This window comes from Hippopotamus amphibius, chromosome 9 (genome assembly GCF_030028045.1).
Source record: "Hippopotamus amphibius kiboko isolate mHipAmp2 chromosome 9, mHipAmp2.hap2, whole genome shotgun sequence".
NCBI lineage: Eukaryota > Metazoa > Chordata > Mammalia > Artiodactyla > Hippopotamidae > Hippopotamus > Hippopotamus amphibius.
In genome coordinates, this window is record NC_080194.1 from 31,877,098 (window position 1) to 31,904,002 (window position 26,905).

General features: G+C 42.1%; 1 protein-coding gene across 2 annotated transcripts in view; it reads right to left on the reverse strand.

Moving 5' to 3' along the window:
- The window catches only part of PARVA (parvin alpha), a 163,843-nt gene that overhangs the window by 9,443 nt on the left and 127,495 nt on the right, over nucleotides 1-26,905 (reverse strand). For both annotated transcript variants that reach the window (XM_057749060.1, XM_057749058.1), the window contains 4 exons: nucleotides 26,095-26,156; nucleotides 25,364-25,432; nucleotides 21,979-22,080; nucleotides 21,164-21,236 (listed from right to left, as the gene is read on the reverse strand). In XM_057749060.1, coding sequence (XP_057605043.1) covers nucleotides 21,164-21,236; nucleotides 21,979-22,080; nucleotides 25,364-25,432; nucleotides 26,095-26,156 — 306 coding nt within the window. The remainder of the gene's footprint in view (nucleotides 1-21,163; nucleotides 21,237-21,978; nucleotides 22,081-25,363; nucleotides 25,433-26,094; nucleotides 26,157-26,905) is intronic.

Below are 26,905 nucleotides of genomic sequence, written 5' to 3' on the forward strand. Positions count from 1 at the left end.
TGGTCTCTATTTTATTTATTTACTCTCCGACCTTTATTATTTCCTTCCTTCTGCTGACTTTGGGCTTTTTTCTTCTTTTTCTAATTCCACTAGATGGTAGGTTAGATTGTTTATTAGAGATTTTTTCCTTATTTCTTGAAATAGTCCTGTATTGCTATAAGGTTCCCTCTTAGAATTGCTTTTCCTGCATCCCATAGATTTCGGAAAGTTGTGTTTCCATTTTCATTTGTCTCAAGGTATTTTCTGATTTCTTCTTTGATTTCTTCATTGATCCATTGGGTTTTTAGTAGAACAGTGTTTAGTCTCCATGTATTTGTGCTTTTCCCATTTTTCCTCCTTTAATTGATTTCTAGTTTCATACCGTTGTGTTTGGAAAAATGCTTGATGTATAATTTCTATCCTCTTAAATTTGTTGAGACTTGTTTTGTGGCCTAGAATGTGCTCTATCCTGGAGAACATACCATGTGCACTTGAAAAAAAAACAAAACAAAACCTGTATTCTGCTGTTTCTGGATGGAATGTAGATATCTATTAAGTCCAACTGATCTAATGTGTCATTTAAGACTACTGTTGCCTTATTGATTTTCTTCTGGTGATGTAAGTGGGCATTAAAGTTCCCTACTATTGTTGTATTACTGTTAATTTCTCTCGTTATGTCAATGTTTATATATTTATAAAATATAGTTATATATTATATAACATACATATATATATGTTAATAAGTGTTACATCCTCTTCTTGTATTGATCCCTTTATCATAGTCTAATGCCCTTCTCTATCTTTTGTTATAGACTTTGTTTTAAAGTGTATTTTGTCTTATATGAGTATTGCTATCTTTGCTTTGTTCTTTCCATTTGCATGAAATATTTTTCCTTCCCCTCATTTCCAGTCTGTGTGTATCTTTAGTTCTGAAGTGAGTCCCTTATAAGCAACATTTAGATGGGCTTTTTTTTTTTTTTTGGTCCAATCAGCCATGCTATGTCTCTTTTTTTCTTTAGAATGTATGTATGTATTTATATTGAAATATAGTTGATTTACAAAGTTGTGTTAATTTCTGGTGTACAGCAAGTGATTCATATCTATATCTATATCTATGTCTATTGTTTTTAAATATTCTTTTCCATTATGGTTTATCATAGGATACTGAATATAGTTCTCTAGGCTATATGGTAGGAGCTTGTTGTTTACCCATTCCATATATAATAGCTTACCTCTGCTAACCTGAACCTCCCACTCCATCCTTCCCCCAAACCCCTCCCCTTTGGCAAGCACAAGTCTGTTCTCTATGTCTGTGAGTGTTTGTTTCATAGATAGGTTCATTTGTGTCATATTTTAGATTCCACATATAAGTGATATCATATGGTATTTGTATTTCTCTTTCTGACTTAACTTAGTATGATAATCTCTAGTTGCACCCATGTTGCTGCAAATGGTATTATTTCATTCTTTTTTAGGGCTGAGTAATATTCCATTGTATATATGTACTGCATCTTCTTTATCCATTCATCTGTGAATGAACATTTAGGTTGTTTCCATGTCTTGGCTATTGTGAACAGTGCTGCTATGAATGTAGGGGAGCATGTATCTTTTGGGATTACAGTTTTGTCTGGATATATGCCCAGGGGTGGGGCTGCTGGATGATATGGTAATTCTATTTTTAGTTCTCTGAGGAACCTCCATACTGTTTTCCACAGTGGCTGCACCAAGTAAGCAATCCTACCAACGGTGTAGGAGGGTTTCCTTTTCTCTACATCCTCTCCAGCATTTATTATTTGTAGACGTTTTAATGATGGCCATTCTGACTGGTGTGAGGTGGTTCCTCACTGTAGTTTTGATTTGCATTTCTCTAATAATTAGTGATGTTGAGCATCTTTTCATGTGCCTATTGGCCATCAGTATGTCTTCTTTGGGGAAATGTCTTCTGCCAATTTTTTGATTGGGTTGTTTGTGTTTCTATTGTTGATTTGTATGAGCTGTTTATATATTTTGCAAATTAAACCCTTGTTGGTCACACCATTTGCAAATATCAATACTTTCTTCCATTCTGTAGGTTGTCTTTTCATTTTTTTCCCATGGTGTCCTTTGCTGTGCAAAAGCTTGCAAGTTTGATTGGGTCCCATTTGTTCATTTTTGTTCTAATTTCTATTGCCTTGGGAGACTGACCTAAGAAAACAGTGGTACAATTTATGTCAGAGAATATTTTCCCTGTGTTCTCTCCTGGAAGTTTTATGGTGTCATGTCTTATATTTGTCTTTAAGCCATTTTGAGTTTATTTTTGTGTATGGTGAGAGGGTGTGTTCTAACTTCATTGATTTACATGTGGCTGTCCAACCTTCCCAACACCACTTGCTGTAGAGACTTTTTTCCATTGTATATTCTTGCCTCCTTTGTTGAAGATTAGCCGATCATAGGTGTTTGGGTTTATTTCTGGGCTCTCTATTCTGTTTCATTGATCCATATGTCTGTTTTTGTGCCAATACCATGCTGTTTTGATTACTTTAGCTTTGTAGTAAAGTCTGGGAGGGTTATGCCTCCTGCTCTGTTCTGTTCTTTAGGATTGCTTTGGCAATTATGGGTCTTTTATGGTACCATACAAATTTTAGGATTATTAGTTCTAGTTCTGTGAAAAATGCCATGGGTAATTTGATAGGGATCACATTAAATCTGTAGATTGCTTTGGGTAGTATGGCCATTTTAACAATATTAATTCTTCCAATCCAAGAGCATGAATAGCTTTCCATTTCTTTGAATCATCTTCAATTTCTTTTATTAATGTTTTATAGTTCTCAGCATATAAGTCTTTCACTTCCTTGGTCAGGTTTATTCTTAAGTATTTTATTTTGGGGGGTGCAATTTTGAAAGGTATTGTTTTTTTACATTCCCTTTCTGATATTTCATTGTTAGTATAAAGAATTGCAACTGATTTCTGTATGTTAATCTTGCTACCTTGCTGAATTTATCAGTTCTAGTAGTTTTTGTGTGGAGTCTTTAGGGTTTTCTATATACAGGATCATGTTATCTGCATATAATGATAATTTTACCTCTTCCCTTCCAATTTGGATACCTTTTCTTTTTCTCATCTGATTGCTCTGGCTGGCTAGGACTTCCAGTACTATGTTGAATAGAAGTGGTGAGAGTGAGCATCCTTGTCTTATTCCAGATTTTAGCAGGAAGGCTTTTAGTTTTTCACTGTTGAGTATTATATTGGCTGTGGGTTTGTCATAAATAGCTTTTATTATGTTGAGATATGTTCCCTCTATATCCACTTTTTAAGAATTTTTATCATGAATGGATGTTGAGTTTTGTCAGATGCTTTTTCTGCATCTATTGAGATCATCATGTGGTTTTTATCTTTTGTTTATGTGGTTTATCACATTGATTGATTTGCGTATGTTGAACCATCCTTGTGGAATTGGGATGAATCCCATTTGGTTGTGGTGTATGATCTTTTACATGTCTTGTTGGATTCAGTTTGCTAATATTTTAGTTTGAGAATTTCTGCATCTATATTCATCAAAGATATTGGCCTGTAATTTTCTTTTTTGGTGGTATCTTTGTCTGGTTTTGGTATCAGGGTGATAGTGGCTTCATAGAATGTCTTTGGGAGTATTCCCTCCTCTTGAATTTTTTGTAAGAGTTTGAGAAGGATCAGTATAATTTCTTCTTTGTATGTTTGGTAGAATTCACCTGTGAAGCCATCTAGTCCTGGACTTTTGTTTGCAGGGAGTTTTTAAATTACAGATTCTATTTCATCTCTAGTGATTGGTCTGTTCAAATTATCTGTTTCTTCTTGATTCAACTTTGGTGGGCTGTATGTTTCTAGAAACTTGTCCATTTCTTCTAGGTTGTCAAATTTCTTGGCATATAATTGTTCATAGTATTCTCCTATGGTTTTTTTGTATTTCTGAGGTATCAGTTCTTAAGTCTCCTTTTCTTATTTTGTTTATTTGGGTTCTCTCTCTTCTTGGTGAGCCTAGCCAGAGCTTTATCAATCTTGTTTACCCTTTCAATGAACCAGCTCTGGTTTTATTGATTTTTTTAAATTGTTTTTTAAAAATTTTTATTGGAGTATAGTTGATTTACGATGTTGTGTTAGTTTCTTTTTTTTTATGATTTTTTAAAATTAATTTATGTTATTGGCTGTGTTGTGTCTTCGTTGTTGCACACAGGCTTTCTCTAGTTGTGGTGAGTGGGGGCTTCTCTTCCTTGTGGTGCGCGGGCTTCTCATTGTGGTGGCCTCTCTTGTTGCAGAGCGTGGGCTCTATGCATGGGGCTTCAGTAGTTGCGGCACATGGGCTCAGTAGTTGTGGCTCACGGGCTCTAGAGCTCAGGCTCAATAGTTGTGGCACACGGGCCTAGCTGCTCTGCAGCATGTGGTATCTTCCTGGGGCAGGGATCGAACCCGTGTCCCCTGCATTGGCAGGAGGATTCTTACTCACTGTGCTACCTAGGAAGTCCTGTTATGTTAGTTTCTGTTGTACAGCAAAGTGAATCAGTTATACATATACATACACCCACTGTTTTTTACATTCTTTTCCCATGTAGGTCATTACAGAGTATTGAGAAGAGTTCCCTATGCTATACAGTAGGTCCTTAGTAGTTATCTATTTTATATACACTACTATATATAATAGTGTTTATATGTCTATCCCAATCTCCCTTTTTATCTCCCCCTCCCCCTTTCTCCCCTGGTACCCATAAGTTTGTTTTCTACATCTGTGACTCTATTTCTGTTTTGTAAATAGATTCATTTGTAACATTTTTTTTAGATTCCACATATGAGATATCATATGGTATTTTTTTTTCTCTGTCTTACTTCACTCAGTATGACAATCTCTAGGTCCATCCATGTTGCTGAAAATGACATTATTTCATTCTATTTTAAGGCTGAGTAATATTCCATTGCATATATATATACACCACATCATTGTATATATATACACCACATTCATTCCTCTGTTGATGGACATTTAGTTTGCTTCCATGTCCTGACTGTTGTAATTAGTGCTGCAGTGAACACAGGGGTGCATGTATCTTTTCAAATTATGGTTTTCTCTGGTTATATGCCCAGGAGTAAGATTGCAGGATCATATCATGGTTCTATGTTTAGTTTTTTAAGAAACCTCCATACTGTTCTCCACAATGGTTGTACCAACTGACATTCCCACCAACAGGGTAGGAGAGTTCCCTTTTCTCCACATCCTCTTCAGCATTTACTATCACCTCACACCAGTGATAAATACCTCACTGTAGTTTTGATTGGCATTTTTCTGTAATTAGGGATGTTGAGCATCGTTCCATGTGCTTTTTGGCCATCTGTATGTCTTCTTGGAGAAATGTCTGTTTAGATATCCTGCCTATTTTTTGATTGGGTTGGTTTTGTTTTTTGTTTTTTTTAATTGAGCTGCATGAGCTGTTTGTATATTTTGGAGATTAATCCCTTGTTGGTTGCTTTGTTTGCAAATATTTTCTCCCATTTTGTGGGTTGTCTTTCTGGTTTGTTTATGGTTTCCTTTGCTGTGCAAAAGCTTTTATGCTTAATTAGGTCCCATTTGTTTATTTTTGTTTATATTTTCATTACTCTAGGAGGTGGATCAAAAAAAATCCTGCTGTGACTTATGTCAGAGGATGTCTATTTTTTTTTAATCTCTCTTTTATTTCCCCTCTGATCTTCATGATTTCCTTCCTTCTGCTGACTTTAGGTTTTGTTTGTTCTTCTAATTCTCTTAAGTGGTAGGTTGGGTTGTTTATTTGAGATTATTCTTGTTTTCTGAGGAAGGCCTGTGTCACTATAAACTTCCCTCTAAGAACTGCTTTTGCTGCATCCCAAAGATTTTGTATGGTTGTGTTTTCATTGTCATTTGTCTCAAGGTATTTTTAAATTTCCTCTTTGATTTCATTGTTGACCCATTGGGTTTTTTAGTAGCACATTGTTTAATCTCCATGTAATCAATTTTTTCTCATTTCCTTTCCTGTGTTTGATTTCTAGTTTAATGCCAGTGTGGTCAAAAAGATGCTTGAGATAATTTCTATATTCTAAAATTTGTTGGGGCTTGCTTTGTGCCCTGGTATGTGGTCGATACTAGAGAATGTTTCATGTGCACTTGAAAAGAATGTGTATTCTGGTTTTTTGGGTGTAGTGTCCTGAAAATATCAATTAAGTCTAACCATTCTATGGTATCCTTTAAGATCTCTGCTGCCTTATTAATTTTCTATCTAGAAGATCTGTTCATTGATGTAAGTGGGGCATTAAAGTCTCCTACTATCATTATATTATTGTCAATTTCTCCCTTTATGTTTGTTAGTATTTGTTTTATATATTTGGGTGCTCCTATATTAGATGCATGTATGTTGACGAGTGTAAAATCCTCTTCTTGTATTCATCCTTTTATCATGATATAGTGTCCTTCTTTATCTTTCTTTATGGCCTTTGTTTTAAAGTCTATTCTGTCTGTTATGAGAATTGTGACCTCTGGCTTTCTTTTCATTTCCATTTGCATGAAATATCTTTTCCCACCCCTTCACTTTCAATCTTTGTGTGTCCTTTGCCCTAAAGTGGGGGGTCTCTTGTAGGCAACATATTGTAGGCTTTTTTTTTAAATCCAAACTGCCACTCTATGTCTTTTGATTGGAGCATTTAGTCCATTGACACTTGAGGTAATTATTGATAGATATGTATTTATTGCCATTTTAACCTTATTTTCTCATTGATTTTATATTTCTTCGTTTCTTTCCCTTTTCCCTTTTGTGGTTTGATGATTTTCTTTTGTATTATGCTTATGTTCTCTTCTTTTCAGTTCCTGTGAATCTAATGTATGTTTTTGATTTGCAGTTACCCTGTTTTTCAAGTATATTAACCGCATCCTATATCTATTTGCCTTAGACTGGTAGTCATATAGGCTCAAACACATTCTAGGAAATGCAAAACCAAAACAAAAACATGTTCTTCCTCCCTCACATTTTTGATGTTGATGTCATCTTTTGCATCTTCATGGTCATCTTTTTGCTGTTCATTGTGGTTATCATCACTTTCACAGAAATGTTTTGATTTTTAAAAGTAAATCTGTATATGGGCTTATTCAGGTAATTTGCTGTCCAATGGTGATTTTCTCTTTCTCATATAATCTTACTTCTTTTCTATTTAGAGAAGACTTTCAATATTTCCTTTAGGATAGGTTTACTATTGCTCTATTCTTTTAGTTTTTGGTTTTCTGAGAAATTCTTTATATCTCCTTCTGTTCTAAATGATAGTTTTACTGGGTAGAGTATCTTAGGTTGCAGATTTTTCCCTTTCAGGACTTTGAATATATTTCGTCACTCCCTTCTGGCCTGCAACATTTCTCTAGAGAAGTCAGCTGATAGCCTTATGGGGGGTTCCCTAGTAATGAACTCTTTGTTTTTCCATTGCTGCCTTTAGAATCCTCTCTTTAACTTTTGCCATTTTTATTATAATATGTCTTGGTGTAGGTCTGTTTGGGCTTACCTTGTTTGGGACCCTTTGTGCTTCCTATACCTGGAGAGCTGTTTCCTTCTTTAGGTTTGGGAAGTTTTCAGCCATAATTTCCTCAAATACATTTTCAATCCCCATTTCTTTGTCTTCCCCTGCTAGAATCCCTATTATGTGTGGATTGGCATGCTTTATATTATCCCATAGGTCTCCTACATTGCTTTCATTTTTTAAAAAATTGGCTTTCTGTCTGCTGTCATGACTGGGTGATTTCCATTATTCTTTCTTCCAGGTCACTTATTTGTCCTTCTGCATTATTCATTCTGTTATTCATTACCTTTAGTTCAGTTTTCATCTCAGCAAAAGAGTTTTCTAATTTTTCTTGGTTCCTCTTTATAGTTTCTAGTTCCTTTTTACAGTATTCTACATTTCTGTTGATAGCCTTTCTTAATTCCTTCAGTATTTTCATCATCCTTTTTGAAATTGGTCTCTATTAGGCTGAAGCGGTCTGTTTCATTGTTCTTTCAGGGGAATTCTCTTGGTCTTTTAACTGGGAGTGGTTCCTGTGCTTCTTCATTTTACTTATACTTCTCCTATTCTGTAAGTTTAAGATAAACAATTATCTACTGTGCTCTTGGAGGGTTATTTACATGTGAGAACTTGTGTGGGTTTAATGTTTTTGGCGTGAGGGCTGTTTTTAGTATGGATGCCTGTCATCTCTTTCCTCAGTGTGTGCTGGCCATTATCCCTTTAATAGAGGGTGTGCAGATGCAGTGGCTGGTGCCTGGTTGTGGGGTTCTTGGAGGCTGTGGTGCATTCTCCTGCAACCCAAGGGGCAGCAGCTCATGACCACTCCTGAAACTGAGGGGGAAGTGGCAGTGGCAGCTTGTGACCACTCCTGGAGCTTGTGCAGGCAGCTTTCTGCTTCTTGAGAGCTCACAAAGGGAAAAAGACTGTAATGGTGGGTCCTACCTCTTCCCTCACACACTGCCCACACAATGGCTCCTGGCCTTTAAGGTGGCCCAGACTTCTGCATACACCCTCATGTGTGGCCGCACCAGACTCCAGCCCCTTCAAGCTGTTTCTATACAGCCCATCTCAATCCTCTCCCTGGATCTGATCTCTGAAGCCTGAGCTTCTGCACCCAGCACCCCCTCCCCCTGGCAGATGTGCTGGGGAGTGCAGAGTGGTGGCACTGATCCTCTGTGCAGGTCTCTGTCCATTCTAGGTGCTGCAAACTGGTTGTTGTGTCCTCCTCCAAGGCTCTGAAGCTCCCCTTCAGTCCTGGCTGATCTCCCTGCTCATGAGGGGACTTCCCAGGGTGCAGGAAAATTTCCTCCCTCCCAGGTCTGCAGGTCCCATCCTGATTCCTTTCTCTCTTTTTTTCTCTTTTTTCTTTTGTCCTACCTGGTTACATGGAGATTTTCTTGCCCTTTCAGAGGTCTGAGGTCTTCTGCCAGCACAGATATTCTGTGAGAATTGTTCCACATATAGATGTATTTTTGATGTATTTGTGGCAAGAGGTGAGCATCACATCCTATTACTCAACCATCTTGATCTCTCTTTTCCACACTATGTCTTCTGATTGGAGCATTTAGTCTATTGACATTTAAATGATTACTGATAGGTGTGTACTTATTGCCATTTTGTTACTTGTTTTCTGGCTGTTTTTGTAGTTCTTCTCTGTTATTTTCTTCTTTTAGTTCTTTCCTTTTGGCCTGATGATTTTCTTTAGTGGTATGCTTATGTTCCTTTCTAGTTTTTGTGTATCTATTACAGGTTCTTGATATGTGATTACCATGGAGTTCATATGTTGAACTATAACTAAGTCTGACAGTCAATTAAGTTCAAACACATTCTAAAACATCTACATCTTTTTCCTCCCCTCTCCAACATTTTGTGTTTTTGATGTCCTATTTTACATTTTCATGTGTATCCCTTCACTGTTTGTTGCAGTTAAAATTGATTTTACATTTTTTTTGTCTTTTAATCATCATGCTAGCTTATTTAAGTAGTTGACCATTAGCCATTACTATATACTTGCCTTTACTAGTGAGAGTTTTCCTTTCCTATAGATACTTACTTCTTGTATAAGCTTTTCATTGTCCACGTAGAGAAGACTCTTTAACATTTCTTTTAGGGTCATTTTAGTATTGATGGAAAAACCTAAGTTGCAGGTTTTTCCCTTTCAGCACTTTAAATATATCATGCCACTCCCTTTTGGCATGCAAAGTTTCTGAAGAAAAATCAGCTGATAGCCTTATGGGGGTTCCTTTATATATGATTCTTTTTTTTTTTTTTTTTTTTTCTCCTGCTGCCTTTAGAATTCTCTCTTTATCTTTAAATTTTGCCCTTTTAATTATGACATGTATTGGTGTGGGTCTGTTTAGGTTCATCTTGTTTGGGACCCTCTGTGCTTCCTATACCTGGATATCTGTTTTATTCTTCAGGTTCAGGAACCTTCCAGCCATAACTTAATCAAATACATTTTGGATACTTTTCTCTCTCTTTTCCTTCTGGGACCCCTATAATCTGATTTTTTTTTCCCATGCTTGATGTCCCAAAAGTCCCTTAAACTGTTCTTATTTTTTAAAATTTGTTTTTATTCTTACTGTTATGACTGGGTGATTTCCATTCTATCTTGTGGATCACTCATACATTCTTCTGTATTACCTGGTCTGCTATTAATTCCTTCTAGTGTGTTTTTCATATCATTGATTGTATTCTTCAGTTATGACTGGTTCTTTTTTCTATTTCCTTTTTCCTTATTAAAATTCTCACTGTATTAATCTATTCTTTTCCCTAATCCAGTTAGCATTCTTATTACTAATGCTTTTATCTCTTTATCTGGTAAATTATTTCCATTTCATTGGTTGTTTTTCAGGGGTCTTCTCTTCTTTTTTCAATTGAAGCAAATTCCTCTATCTTTTCATTTTGCTCAACTTTCTATGTCTCTATGAGATTAGGTGAAATAGTTACCTACTGTGGTCTTGAATGGGTGTCCTTGTGTGGGAGTGACCCTATATCATCTACACGTGCCCAGTGGCTTTGGTGGGAGAGCTGGATCTGACATGAGCATATGTCACATCTTCCTTCCCCCACGGTGTTCTGGCAGGTATCATGTTGGTAGGAGGTGGGGCTGGAGATGGAGGGGCTAGATCTAGAGCTATGTGTGAGCTGGGCCTTCTGCTCTGCTCAGTGGGTGATACCATTCTATTTGGAGTGAGGTTGAGTCCCAAGTTCTTGAAGCAAAAACCCTGAGGGTAGGGTCTGAATTGGCTCTGTTCCCCCTAAGTGTGTGCTCTCTCCCTCCCATCAATGGCACCCTTGCCCCAGAGCAGAGCAGTGCTGCATTGGGCAGTCAGTGTGGGTCTATGAGGTAGTCCCAGCCCTAGTTAGAGTCTCAGACTGCTTCTAATGTGCTGCCTCCATAAGTACCAGTAATAGCTCTGCCATGCCCACCCCCCGCTTCAGATGCTGTTCCATGTCTGAACCAGCTCCATCCCTCACAAATGAGCACTCCCCTCGGCTGCAGCAGCCCTTGCCTTAGTGTGAAGCAGCATCATGGAGCAAGTGGGGTTGGAGTGGGTACTTGGCTCAGGCTAGAGCATGTGTTGGGGCAGTTGTGGGAATGGCCAGAGTCCCATGCAGTTTCAATCTGCTTCCTCTGCCTTGTTTTGGGAGCTAGCAAGTGTGTGTATGCTCTTCATGAGAGGAGTCTAGGTTTCTTAGAGCCTTCCTGTTAGTCCCACTGATTTTCAAACCACCTAATGGGACTTATCTACCTAGTGTCAGACCCCAGGGCTGGGGTGCCCAATATGTGGCTCCAACTGTTCCCTTTCCAGGGAGGATCTCTGCCCATGTAATCCCCCTCCTCTTCTGAGTTCCCTCCCAGGGACACAGATCCCTGATTGCTTCTGTTCCCTTCCTACTCAATCCTGTGCAGACCTTTCTTACAGCGTTTGTTACACAAGAGTCTTTCTGCCAATCTCCAGTTAGTTTTCAGTGAAAATTGCTCCACATGTAGATGTATTTTTGATGTGTTCATGCAGGGGTGTGAACTCTGCATCCTTCTACTCTGTCCTCTTGATATGTCTCCTCCAGTTTAATTTTAATGCTCACTGAAGTTTGAAGTCCATCTTCACTACAATGGGTTAATGACCTGGTTCAAGTCATTTAATGTCTCAGAATCAGTTTTCTCACTGATAAAATTGGGTTTTATGAAAAACACCTGGAACATATGAAGGGCTCACTAAATGGTAGTTTCGTTCCCACTTTCCCATCTTTGACTAGTAGCAGAGCTGTTATGTATAGCCATTAAGTCTGTGCACTGCACAATTTCAGGGGTTGCCATTCATGTAGATTAAGCCCTACTCCTTGGGAAATCTGAGTTCCTTCTTCCCACAGGTCATCACCATGAAGTGAGCCTGGTGAAGTAGGGGACTACAGTCAGAGACACTGCTTATTGTCTGTTCTTATCAAGAAAACCAACGGCCACACAGGTAGCTCCAGGTAGGCCAGTAGGTGGGCCATCTCAGCTATAAGAGGAGCTTTGGATTCCTGGGAATGGTCTGTGACTCCCTGCAATACAAACAGAGCCTCTTTAAAACCCTGAGCTAATAAACTGTGTGATTAGCAAGTCAGTACTTCTCTGATCACCTCTGTGTGCTGTCCTAGAGTCCTATCAGGGAGCAGACAGAATGGTAGGGCTCCTGGATAGACAGCCAGAGCAGAGGCTGTCTGGCTGGCCAGGACTAAGAAAGAGACAAGTCAGACCCAAGCCCATTCTAAAGAGAAAATGGCCTCTGGCCAAGGAGAAGGTCTCCAGGTTTGCTTCTCTCACTCAGTGGCATTAGTGACATATCCCATTCGTTAGAGGCCATCCGAAATGAGTTTGTGGTTCTCTAAAAGATGCAGAAGTCAAGAAGGAAGGGGAACTCTGCTAATGCAGAAACCCAGGCTTTACACAAAGGGACATGGCCCTGTGTGACCATGCCCTCTATGGACCCATTTGGGCCAGCCCAGCCTCCCTCATCCTAGTCTAAGGACCCTTCTCTGAAGCCTCTTCACCCCCATCTTTGAGTTCCCTGACCAAGGTGGGAGGGAAATCTGGGGGCTCAGTGCCACCAGCTGTGGGGACTGCAATAAAGCTGGGTGGCTACAGGGCACCTACTCAGGGTGAGCCCAGCCCCCAAGATGTCCATCATGTTCAAGCCTCCATCCCACCTCCAAATGATATAGCTCATTCTCAGTCTCTGCCTCGCTCTCCTGTTTGCTCCCTATTCTCCACTGAGACAGAATCCATCCCTTGGTATGGGCCATTTTGGTGGTGTCCTGCTACCCTATCTAGTGATTTTGCCATATTCTTTACATATTAAATTTTTTTCATATGACAAGCATCCAGAAAAGTACATGCAACATACACATGTGCAGTTTTAAATACTTGTAAGAGAAGCTTCATGTTACCACCACCCATGTCCGAGGTAGAACATTGTCAGTACCCCAGAAGCAGCCCCTTCCTCTCTGCATTCAGGTCACAACCCTCTCTCACCGTGCAAAGATAACCACTATCCTCACTTTTATCGTGATCACCTCCTTGCTCTTCTTCATAGTTCCACCAGCAACATATGAATCCTTAAGCAGCAGACTGCAGTTTTGCCTATTTTTACACTTTATATAAATAGATTCATACTATACATATTATTTTGTGAAATTTTTACTCAAAATTATGCTTATAGGATTAATCCTTTAAACAATTTCATTTAGGTATAATTTATTGTTTTACTGAGGTGTAATTATTCAACTATGTTCTATCATTTTTCAAGAATGCTTCTCAATTTATCTATTTTTGATAAATTTTCAGTTCCTTGAAATGCCTGTTTTTGATCATTTTGTCCAGTTTTACAGTTGCTTTTTTTTTGTCATTTTTTTTTTTATCAAAAAAATTTTTTTTAAATTGGAGTATAATTGCTTTACAATAGTGTGTTTCTGCTATACAGTGAAGTGATTCAGCTATATGTATACATATATCCCTTCCCTTTTGGACGCCCCCCCCCCCCCCCATCCCACACATTTAGGTCATCACAGAGCACTGAGCTGAGCTCTCTGTGGTATACTGGAGGTTCCCACTAGCTATCTATTTTACACATGGTAGTGTATTTATGGCAAACCTAATCTCCCAATTCATCCCACTCTCCCCTTACCACCCGCCACCCCCATGTCCACACATCCATTCTCTATGTCTGCGTTTCTATTCCTGCCCTGCAAATATGTTCATCTGTACCATTTTTCTAGATTTCACATATATGCATTAATATACAATATTTGTAAAGCAATTATATTCCAATAAAGAGCTTTAAAAAAAAAGATTACTTTGGCTATTTGGGGTCTTTTGTGTTTCCATACAAATTGTAAAAATTTTTTGTTCTAGTTCTGTGAAAAATGCCATTGGTGATTTGATAGGGATTGCATTGAACCTGTAGATTGCTGTGGGTGGTATAGTCATTTTCACAATATTGATTCTTCCAATCCAGGAGCATGGTATATCTCTCCATCTATTTGTGTCCTCTTTGATTTCTTTCATCAGTGTTTTATAGTTTTCTGAGTACAGGTCTTTTGCCTCCTTAGATAGGTTTATTCTTAGGTATTTTATATTCTTTATGTTGCGATGGTAAAAGGGATTGTTTCCTTAATTTCTCTTTTTGATCTTTCATTATTAGCGTATAGGAATGAGAGAGATTTCTGTACGTTAACGTTAATTTTGTATCCTGCAACCTCACCATATTCACTGATTAGTTCTAGTAGTTTTCTGGTGGCATCTTTAGGATTTTCTATATATAGTGTCATGTCATTTTTAGTGCCTTGAAATGCCTGTTTTTGATTATTTTGTCCAGTTTTACACTTGCTTTTTTTGCAGAGGATAATCATTGACCTCTTCATGCTATAGTAACTAGAAGTCTCTCACAATTTCTCAGTTCATTCTTTTTTTATTGTTGCCATTGTATAATAATCCAGGGTACAAATATACTACAATTTATTTAGTTTGTCTACTGGGGATGCACACTCCAGTTTAGTCTATTATGGATATTCTTGGACTCGTGTTCTGGTATATGGACAAGTACACTTATGAGTGGAATTGCTTGGTCATAGGGTATATTAGCTTTCTATTGCTGCTCTAACATATTGCCACAAATTTGGCGGCTTAAAACAATCCAAATTTATTATCTTACAGCTCTAAAGGTCAAAGTCCAAAATGGGTCTCACTGGGATAAAATCAAGGTGTCAGTAGGGTTGTGTTCACTTCTGGGGACACTAGGGGAGAATCTGTTTTTTTGGTTTTTCTAGCTTCTAGGGGCTGCCTGCATTCTTTGTCTCATGGTCCCCTGTCATCTTCAAAGCCAGCAATGGCTGGTTGAGTCTTTCTCATGCTACATCATTCTGATGAGTCTTCTGCTTCCCTCTTCTCTTGTGATTACAGTGGAACCGCCCAGATGATCCAAAGTAATCTCTCCAGCTCAAGATCCTCAACTTAAATCATATCTGCAAAATCTCTTTTACCATGTAAGGTTTTAATAGGTCTCAGGGATTAAGATGTGGACATCTGGGAGGCGGGGGCATCATTCTGCATTTAATACCACATTGGTATTACAAATCTTAAGTGTATTAGATAAGGACAAACAGAAACAGTAGTTTCTGTTGCTGCACATCCTTGCTAACACTTTTTGCCACTGGTCTGTACACTATTTCCTAAGGGAATGGGGAAGGGAAGTTAAACGATTTCCCATATTTCCAGACACTGACTAAATCCTTCTACAAATAGTGTTGATCATCTACAACTAAGCTGCCCTCACCTGCCTGGATTTTCAGCATTGTTTGAAGTAGCCTGGTCCCAGCTATTGACGGCTTGTATTTTAGATATTCCATCAGCCTGCTGGCTGTCTTACATGCAGACTTCATTCCTGCTTTGTAGTAGGTTTCTTCCAGTCCCCAGCTGTCTGTTGTGCTGGGATCCTAACCATATTCAATGACGAGTCTACTTGAATGATGATAACAGGATAAGCACGTGCATTTGAAGACACATGGTATGACCCCCTAAATAGAAAGCCACCAGCTTCATGCCAGTATGTCAGCTGCTCCACTGGCCATGAAATTGATGCTAACACTTGGCTTACACTATCTGGGGTACTAAAAGGTTATGAAGCCTGGGCAGCAAAAGTCAGCTGAGATGGAAACCCAAAGTTTCAATGTACAACAGAGCTTTGAGAGTCAAACAGCATGGCAGGGGATGCATTTTCCTGCCCTTAATAATATTTGCCATGAAAAATGCCTCTACCACAGCCAGTCTGATGTTGAAACACCCCCAGAGAATTACCTAGATTAGCACCTTTTGCAGCATTTACTGCAAAAGTCTGCAGCATTTACTACCAAATTTCACTTCCCAGTTAGAAGCACAGAAACAAGGGAGAATGCTGGGGTATATCTCTCACCAAGTACGGTCTCACAAAATACCATTTCAATTCTTTACACACTGGAAATTTTCAGCATGGGCATGGTGCCCAGTATAATAGCAAATAAAACAGATGTGTTTTTCCATTCACATTGGTCAGGAAATTTCATATTAAGCAGTTCAATAATTACACAAGAAATGTCATCTATATGCTGAAATATCCCTGTAAACTAATTGATATTGGGAAAACTGTCTTGAGGGAAATAAATGCTTGAAAACTGAAGTATCAGAAGAAGAACTTCCAATCTGTAACTAGGAAGTTTCATATTAAGCAGTTCAAGGAAGTGGAAGCAGAAATGCTGACTGGAACTCTCTTGCTATGTCTCTCCTACCCAAAAGCAGGGAGCTTATCAGCTGGCCATAGGACACTCAGAGTCCACTTCTAAAGGCATTAGGATGGCTAGAATGGCCTTGCAGGAAGAGAGCCCTGAGAAGGACAGCAGCCTTGCTAGAGGTCCTCCTCTGGCAGTGACCAGATGCTTAGAATAAAGTGATGATAAATAAGACTAAGGACTGGCTTTTGTTGGCCCAAGTGGATAGTTACTGAGGTCTGGAAAGAGTCATGAGACAGAGACCAACCAATGTCTTCACAATTGACCTCTCTCCTCTGATTTTCCTGTGTTTTCCTCCAGCTTCATGAGTAAAGGCATTCCCACAAGACACTGTCCCTAATTCTTCCCTTTTCTCTATGTGCTTTCCTGTTGTTCCACTGTCTTTTGGTGTATATGTGGAAGACTAGCAATGATATAACCACAGCCCTGATCTTTTGCGCAAACTCTAGTTCTGCTTATGTCAATGCGTAGGTGTAACCTCAGGGTTTCCAAAGCTCACAGTCTTATGTCCCCTCCCAAGCTTGTTCTTCCTCCTGGGTCCCCCAGTACTGCTGATGGTGCCCCATATCTAAATATCTGTTCTTCACACTGCCTTCCAAATGATCTCTCTGTAATAGAGCTCTGATCACATCACTCACCTGCTCAAGAACCTTCCACGACTCCCACTGCCTACAGAATCAAGTCCAAACTTGCTGCCTTGGCATCAAGTCCCTCCAGGACTTGCTTCACCATCATCAACTATTATTTTTCAATTCATACTCTTAATATTCCAGCCAAATAGGTAACTGCTTACACTCATTATCAGGTGTCAGGTGCTGTGTATCATACATCACATTTCATCACATAGTGTGCATGTCCCTAGGAGTTCCATTTTTATAGACATGAAACATAGGCTTAGTAAGTTGCTCAAGGCTGGTGGGGTAGGGACTGGACCCAGGGCTATCATGAGCTTAGCCACATGCTCTGCTGTCTCACAAACTAAGTCCCTCCCCATTCCCCAGGTAGGACTTTTCCTCACATTGCCATCCTGTCTGGGGTGCTCACTCCTCTATCCTAATGTCTAAATACAAAAGCCCTAATGGAGAGGAGACCAGATGGCAGAGTAGAAGGACGTGCGCTCACCTCTTCTTACAAAACACCCAAATCACAACTAACTGCTGAACAACCACCAACAAAAAATTCTGGAACCTATCTAAGAAGATAGCTTACATCCAAAGGCAAAGAAGCCACAATGAGACAGTATGAGGGGCACAATTACAATAAAATCAAATTCCATACATGTTGGGTGGATGACCACAAACTGGAAAACAATTATACCACAGAAGTTCTTCCACAGGAGTGAAAGTTCTGAGCCTTATGTCAGGCTCTGAGCCCCGGGTCTGGCAATGGGAGGAGAAGCCCCCACAGAATCTGGTTTTGAAGGCCAGTGGGGTTTGATCACAGGAATTCCAAAGAACTGGGGAAAACAGAAACTCCACTCCTGGAGGGTGCACACAGGGTCTCATGCACACAAGGACCCAGGGAAAAAAGTGATGACCTCATAAGAGACTGGGCCAGATTTACCTACTAGTGTTGGAGGGTCTCCTGCAGAGGTGGAGCTGTGGCTCACTGCGGAGACAAGGACACTGGCAGTGGCAGTTCTGGGGAATACTCATTGGTGTGAACCCTCTTAGAGGCTGGTATTTTCTCACCAAGACCTGCCCCACCCAAGAGCTTGCAGGCTCCAGTGCTGGGACACCTCAGGCCAAACAACCAACAGGGGCAGGAAGACAACCCCACCTATCAGCAGACAGGCAGCTTCAAGTTTTCTTGAGTAAATGGCTGCCCAATAAACATACACCCTGACACAGCCCTCCCCACCAGAGGGACAAGACCCAGTTCCACCTACCAGTGGGGCAGGTACCAGTCCCTCCCACCAGGAAGCCTGCACAAGTCTCTTAGACAGCCTTATCCACCAGAGGGAACTCAGCAGAAGAAGAAGATATACAACTCTGCAGCCTGCAGAACGGAAACCACAATCACTGAAAGTTAGACAAAATGAGATGGCAGAGGATTATGTACCAGATGAAGGAACAAGATAAAACCCCAGAAAAACAACTAAGTGAAGTGGAGATAGGCAATCTACCTGAAAAAGAATTCAGGGTAATGATAGTTAAGATGATACAAGATCTTGGAAAAAGAACAGAGGCACAGATTGAGAAGATACAAGAAATGTTTAACAAACACCTAGAAGAACTAAAGAACAGAGATGAACAAAACAATTGAAATGAAGAATATAGTAGAAGGAATCAGCAGTAGAATGACTGAGGCAGAAGAAGAGGTACGTGAGCTGGAAGACAGAATGGTGGGAATTACTGCTGCTGAACAGAATAAAGAAAAAAGAATGAAAAGAAATGAGGACAGTCTAAGAGACTTCTGGGACAACATTAAATGCACCAACGTTCATATTAAAGGGAGAAGAGAAGAGAGAAAGGACCTTAGAAAATATTTGAAGAGATGATAGCTGAAAATTTCCCTAACATGGGAAACAGTCATCCAAGTCCAGGAAGCACAGAGGGTCCCAGGCAGGATAAACCCAAGGAGGAACATGCTGAGACATATAGTAATCAAACTGACAAAAATTAAAGACGAGATATTAAAAGCAACAAGGGAAAAGCAACATAACATACAAGGGAACTCCCATAAGGTTATCAACTGATTTCTCAGCAGAAACACAGGAGGCCAAAAGAGAGTGGAACAATATATTTATCAGGCTTCCTGACTTCAGACTAATCTACAAAGCTACAGTTATCAAAACAGTATGGTCCTGGCACAAAAACAGAAATATAGATCAATGGGACAGGATACAAAGCTCAGAACTAAACCCATGCACCTATGGTCAATTAATCTATGACAAAGGAGGCAAGTCTATACAATGAAGAAAAGACAGTCTCTTCAATAAATGGTACTGAGAAAACTGGATAGCTACATGTAAAAAAAATGAAATTAGAACATTCTTTAATACTAAACACAAAAATAAACTCAAAATGGATTAAAGACCTAAATGTAAGAACAGATACTATAAAACTCTTAGAGGAAAATAAAGGCAGAACACTCTGACAAAAATTGCAGCAATACCTTTTTCAATGTCTCCTAGAGTAGCAGAAATAAAAACAAAAATAAACAAATGGGATCTAATTAAACTCAAAAGCTTTTGCATGGCAAAGGAGACCATAAACAAAATGAAAAGACAACCCACAGAATGGGAGAAAATATTTGCAAGTGAAGTCATTGGCTCAATATCAAGAAAATACAAACAACCAAATAAAAAAATGGGCAGAAGACCTAAACAGACATTTCACCAACGAAGACATATAGATGGCCAATAGGTACACGAAAAGATGCTCAACATCACTAATTATAAGAGAAATGCGAATCAAACTACAATGAGATATCACCTCATACCAGTCAGAATGGCCATCATCAAAAAGTCTACAAACAATAAATGCTGGAGAGGATGTGGAGAAAAGGGAACCCTCTTGCGCTGTTGGTGGGAATGTAAATGGGTACAGCCACTATGAAGCACAGTATGGAGGTTCCTTAAGAAACTAAAAATAATGCTACCATATGATCCAGCAATCCCACTCCTGGACACATATCCAGAGAAAAACATAGTTTGAAAAGATATCTGTACCCCAATATTCATTGTAGCACTGATTACAATAGCCAAGATATGAAAGCAACCTAAATGTCCATCAACAGATGAATGGATAAAGAAATGTGGTACATATACACACCAGAATATTACTCAGCCATTAAAAAGAATGAAATACTGCCATTTGCAGTAACATGGATAGTTGTGGAGATTATCACACTGAGTGAAGTAAGTCAGACAGAGAAAGACAAATATGATATCGCTTATATGCAGAATCTAAAAAAAATGATACAAATGAACTTATTTACAAAACAGAAACAGACTTATAGAATGAACTTATGGTTATCAGAGGGGAAGGGATAGATCAGGAGTTTGGGATTGATATGTACACACCGCTAGACTTAAAATAAATAACCAACAAGGACCTACTATATAGCACAGGGAACTCTGCTCAGTACTCTGTAATAACCTAAATGGGAAAAGAATTTGAAAAAGAATAGATACATGTATATGTATAACCGAATCACTTTGCTGTACACCTGAAACTAATACAACATTGTTAATCAACCATACTCCAATATAAAATAAGAATGAAAAAAAATACAAAAGCCCTCCCTGACCCTTTCAGTTTAGCCCAGCTCTCACCATCTCCTCCTACATGCACAAATGCACACATTGCTTCAAGCGCAAGCATGGGAGGGCTCCTGGAACATTTCGCTCCTTTTGCATTTTTTCAGCCTTAACATTTGCAACCCAAACCTGACACATCAAGTCTTGTCCTTGAGCAGAGTTGGAGCAGGCAAAGGGCAGAAAAAGCCATTATGCTCGGAGCAGAAATGCCTGTGATGACCCCTGCATCTTCCCCCTGCCTACCTGGGAGACAGTTCTTGGGCAGGTCAGCACCCTGTCCAGGGACTGAAGAACCTGGAAATCAGGCCAGGGCAGTTACTGCAGCAGCACCTCTGCTCTGCATCACGTCTGCATGGGCCCTTATCCATATGATCCCATGTGTAGGATTTCAGGTTCTTTTTTTCCCCATGGCTGTGTGATCTGCAGCTCACAAAGGATCCCTAGGACTGAGCAACTGCACCCTGTCCCACCTTCCCCTGCAAATGGCAAAGAAGGCTTCAGAAAAGATAGTCTTCCCTCTGGTATCAAATATGAACCTTGCTCTGTGTCCTGAAAACTTGTGTGCAGGGTAGGGTCCTGCCATATTGTCACCAACCCAGGGAAGAGCAAAGTACCTTCTGGCCGTGGTTTTGGCTTTTCCAATCCTCCATCTTGCATGAGCTCAAAGGCAAAGGAGACGTTCAAGACCTGGAAAGAGAAGTGCAGTGCATGAGGTGCTGCACACACATTCCGGGACCCTTGCAGCTCCCCAGGACCTGCCCCTGGAAGGTGAAGGAACCAGCACTGTAGCCAGCAGGGCAGGAGCTGAGCTAAAATGAGGCCAGTTTTGTGAAGGAGAAACAAGGCTGCCAAAGTGGGTCAGCCCAGCCTGCTGTTGATGAAGCATCCCCAGAGGAGTTAAAAATCCGCTCCCTGTCTTACTGTGTTCTCGTATCACTGCCAGGACTGAAAACTCAGGGACATAAGTGCCCACAGTCGAAGGGATCAGACAGCAAGACATGTTCAAGAGGTAGAGAAGAGTTTCTGCTTGGGACCAAATGCCCCTTGTCTGGCGGGTGGGCTGCAGCAGGCTATGAGAGGCATTGGAAGTTGGCTGAGTGCAGGCCTCAGGTCTGATCAGCCTTGCAGTCACCTTCCCAGTCACCTCTGGGCAGAGACAAGGCTGGGCTGTGGCCCCCAGCAGGAGCGTATGGCTCGGGAGCCAGGGTGCAGGGGAGGGAGAGCTGTCCAGGACGCTCAGTGGCCTGGAGGTAGCTGCTTTCCAGCTCAGCTGTGCATCATGTCCCCCCCACCCCCGCCCCAATCCAACCACTGAAGACCCTGGGCAGATGGGAAGCTACCGCCTTTTCCCTAGATGGCCCCAGCACAGGTGTGGGCAGACAGGTCGGGCATGTGGGCTGGGGCCTCCTGTGAGATCACCTCCCCTTACCTTTTGTTCAAAGCTGTCTGGGGTCAGGAAGAAGCTGTGCAGGGGCACGAAGTAGCCCTCCAGGAGCCCCATGAGCAGCACCAGGTACACCCCATCTGCGAACTGGAGGGAGAGAGCCAGATGAAGGCTCTGGGCCCCCAAACCCCCCAGCCCAGGGCCATCCAGGGGCTCATCAGTCTCCGCACCGACCCCTCAAAGGCTATATCCCCAGGCAGGCTGCTGGCAGGGGGTGAGGGGCAGAGTGGCCTGAGGCAGGAAGGTCTGCTCTGCAGCAGGCCTGCCCCATGTCTGGCTGGTCCAGCACAGAAGCCACAAGCCCATGGTCCTGACCTCAACTGATCCAGTATTTATTGATCACCGACTATGTACCAAGCCCTGATCTGGCACTGGGACCACAGAGGTGGGTCAGGTGTGGCCCCTGCCCTGGAGGAGCTCACAGTACAGTGGGAAGACTGATGTGGAGGAAATGCAGCTGGTGCTGATGGAGGGAAGTATGCTGGCCTGCGTGAGACTGACAAAGATCACTCACCCTGCTGCAGGCAACAGGGAAGGCTTCTGGAGGGGCGCTACCTGGATGGAGATGTGAGGGATGAGCAGGAGTTAGCTAGGGAGGGCAGAGGGAGGAGGGAAAGGGGATGTCCAAGGTCAACAGCATGAGGCTACTAGGGCAACTTCTGCTTTATGAACAGAGAAAGACTCTAGTGTTGTACAGGCCTGGGCATTCTCCTCTCTCACCCTCGCCTTATGACTGCTTGAGAGGCAGTGTAGTGGAGCTAGCCTCCAGTTCTACCACTTACTGAGTGACCTGAGCAAGTTACAGAACTTCTCTGTGCCTCACTTTTCTCATCTGTAAAATGGGGACGGGGACTTCCCTGGTGGCACAGTGGTTACGAATCCTCCTGCCAATGCAAGGGACGTGGGTTTGATCCCTGGTCCGGGAAGACATACCGTGGAGCAATTAAGCCCATGTGCCACAACTACTAAGCCTGCACTCTAGAGCCCGTGAGCCATAACTACTGAAGCTTGCACACCCTAGAGCCTGCACACCACAACTACTGAAGCCCATGTGCCTAGAGCCTGTGCTCTGCAACAAGAGAAGCCACTGTAATAAGAAGCCTGCACACTGCAATGAAGAGTAGCCCCTGCTCGCCACAACTAGAGAAAGCCCATGCTCAGCAACAAAGACCCAATGCAGCCAAAAATAAATAAAATAAAATGGGGACAATAACAGTATAGTGTCTAATTCATAGGGTTATCATGAGGCCTAAACCAGCAAATATGTGTCAGGTGCCTAGAACACTGCTTGGCATGTAGGCAACACTTAATACATACTAACTACTTATATTACTACCCAGGAAAACTACAAAGCAGTCAGGACACAACGTACTGGCTCTTGCTGTAAAGCACAGCTGTATGCTCTGGGCCATGGCAAGAGGCTTAGAGCTGGTCCCTTCCATCAAGGACAGTAGAGGCCAGATCGTCTGAGAACCTGGTCAGAGGAAGAACAGTTGCCTAAGCCAAGGAGAGTGGGGCAGGCCTTCCGCTCAAGGCAGGGCAAGTATGTATGCACTGGGCAATCGAGGCAGGCTTTGCAGAAGCAGCAGTGGCCTGTGGGATGAGGGAACTCTGGAAGGAGTAGGTGTTCTGGGTGTGGAAGATGGATGGCCTGAGAAAAGATACAGGGGTCAGGTGCATATCTGATATTCTCAAACCTTTCAAAGGAGGCAGAGCCATCAAATATTTGTATAAACAAGTTACCAGCATTCACAAGAGGCCAAGTTCTTAGAATCATCTTAGGAAACTTTAAAAATACTAGACCGAATTACCCAGAATCTGGGCCGGGCCCAGTGTCTGAGCTCTGCTGGGTGACTGGTTGGTGGGTCTGTGACTCAACCTTGGTTATGGACAAACAACCCTAAGCGTGAACTTGACCTGAGAGCAGCTTCCTCCCTGCTTCCATCCACCTGGCTGGTAGGGCCTGAGCATGACTGGTCCCAGGCCACCCCGGGTAGACAATGGGAAGCAGACCCCAGCATCTGTGTCAAAATCAAGGCCCTCCCCCATGGAATTAGTTAACTGGGCCTCATTCTGGCTGTGGCTGGAATGGGTTGAGAGTGACAGAATCCAGTCTATCAACTCAGGGAAGCACCTTGGGTTAGGGTCAGGGTTACTCACACTGCGTGCCACTGACCTAGACTGCTCCCACCCCCAACTGCTGGTTCCAATGATGTGGCAGTAAAACTCGCAGAGAGACACCAGACATGCTCGGCAGAGACCCATTCCCTGCCCGTGAAAAGTGAAGGGGAATTTCCAGAGCTCATCCCACCCTCTCCAGGAGTCATCACTTCTGCAGTGCGTTCCCTATCACTCAGAGAGCATATGAAGCTGCCTCCAGAGTCCAGACACACCCAGGCAGAGCTCCGTCACGGGCCTGGGAATTGCCTTTAAAAATAATAGGAGGTGCCCAAGTGTTCAAAAAAAACCCACACTTTAGGAATTCATTGCCAATGAAAGGAGGCTGGGAAACAGGATACAATAACAATCTCAAAGTATCTCCCAACAAAGATTAGTTATTAATTATAAAGCGGGGGCAGGGAGCTTTACAGTAGGGAAATCTGGGGGACGCCAACTTAGCCAAGTGATCAAAGTTACCACCACCAGGAACAGGACTGATGGACAAAAGTGCCTGAGAAGAACACAGCATTGCCTCGTGGTACTGATTCTGAACATGCAGAACCTGGCTCTAATCATGAGGGAGGAAAATAGAGGCATTCCATGAACCAAATGGCCCACACTCTTCCAAAATGTTGATGTTATGCAAAGAGAGGCTGAGGCTTTGTTCTCTATTAAAAAGAGACTAAAGAGATGTGACAACTAAACACATCAGGTGAGAATACGAGGACGACTATGTTTCTTTGAACCATGTGACACTGTCAAGAGTAGTCAAATAGCGATTTCATATGCTTCAACCTAAACAGATTAACATAGTCTATTGATGTTAAAACTGCCTGACTTTGGTTACTGTATCATGATTCTCTAGGAGAATGTACTTGTCCTTAAGAGATATATGCTGAGGTATTTAGGGGTGGAGAGAGAGAAAAAACCCACATGTGAACAAATGTTAACAGTTGGTGTATGTGGGTGAAGAATACGTGGGGATTCACGATAATATTCTTGCAAATTTTCAGAATAAAAAACTGGAAAAAATTCAGAGAAATTCCATGTAGTTCACCCCTCTCAGTGGAATAGAATCCCTTCTCCCTTCCCTGGAAAAACCCCGGGGTCAGGGTGGAAAGCCCTCCTGGCAATGTGGGGCCGGGGCACTGGGGACAGTGGTGTCCAGCGGGGCCTTGTCCCCCACCCCGCACACGGGGCTGTCACCCACCTGGGTTTCCAGTTCCGTGACCTCCAGGTTCAGTTTATTCAGGTGCTTGTTGACGAAAGTGATGAGCGTCTAGAAGACAAGCACAAGCCAGACACTGAGATGGAGACTCTCACCCTGGAGGCCACCCCTGTGACTCAGCCACGAGGACACAGGATGACGCCCAGCCAAGAGTGCCGAGCTAAGCGAGGCTGTCAGCCTATGAGGCTCTTGTGAAACTCCTTGAGTCCGTAGGGAAGGATGGCCCCCAGGATTTGCAGTCCCATGCACTGTGCGACTCTAATAGCCAGGTCCAGGACTGTGCAAGGAGCAGGGAGGGCTGAGAGGGCAGAATGACAGGTGGAGTGTCCTAGCCAGGCTCAGGAGGCCAGAGGAGAAATGACACCGTTGGGTCCCTCCTTCCAGTCCTCCCAGGTGCAGGTGCCTGTGTCCAGGGAGACAGAGGTCTGTGTGAGGAGCAGGGATGGCTGGGGATTCAGTGGGGGTGGGGAGACAGGGGCTTGTAGCCCCAGAAGCCCCAAGACATGCTATCATCTTGGTGGGAGCAGAGACTTGATAAGGCATCCAGTGAGAACAAGACAGGTCAAACCAACATCAAGCAGGAAAGCCCTGTGTTTGTGGTGATCTGGTGATGATACCAATTTTGGGAAACTTGCAAGCTGCAGGGGGTGGGTTTTCCTAATGTTTCTCGACTTCTTGCTCCCCTCCCTCCCTCCCAGGCACCTCTTTCCCACCTTTTTCACCACGTTGAGCTTGTCTGGTGCGTGGTCGAACAAGGTATCAAAGGCATCACGTTCTGAAAAAGAGGAAAATGTAAAGTAGAGCCCAGAGCTGAGGCCACCCCAGGTCCCAGCCACCAGCCTCTACAGGCCACGCGGTCAGATCCAGACGAGAATTCTTTAGGGTATGAGACTGTGCTGAGAACTTGGGAAACTGGGTTTGGGCAGAGATTTGGGGTTGCTTCTTATCTTAGGGGCCTTTTTCTCTCCGTGTGTATGTATGTCAGTGTGTGTGTGTCTGCCCTCTACATCCACCCTCCTTGGGCTGGGGTTGGGGGGCTGTGGCTGGCAGCCTGACTTGGAACTGGTCATTTCTCTTTACTATGTATATTCCTTCATATCACGACTTAGTCATGGTTCTAATGTGCTTCTGAAGCTTTTCGGAAGCAGAATGTCATCCAAGTATTGAATCACTTCACTCCCTAATTTTCCAAACCAAGATGCCCAAGACAGACTTCCTGGTAGAGGGCAGATAAGCAGACTGGGAGCCACAGAGCCCCAGGACAGAAGGGGAGCTCCCCTTCTTGAGGTATCCAGTCACTTCAATCCTTTTACTTTCTTCTTTTCTAAAATGCTTCCTGAACATGAGCCCCCCCCAGGTGGGTTATGAGGATGAAAGACGAGAAAGTATGTGCTTTGTAAACCTGAGTCATTATTCGTATGACGGGAATATTTCAAAATATTATCCACAGTAAATACAGAATGATAAAAAATAGTGAAGCCGTGCCCCCACAGGGGTTTCCTTTGCAACCCCCCCCCGCCCCCC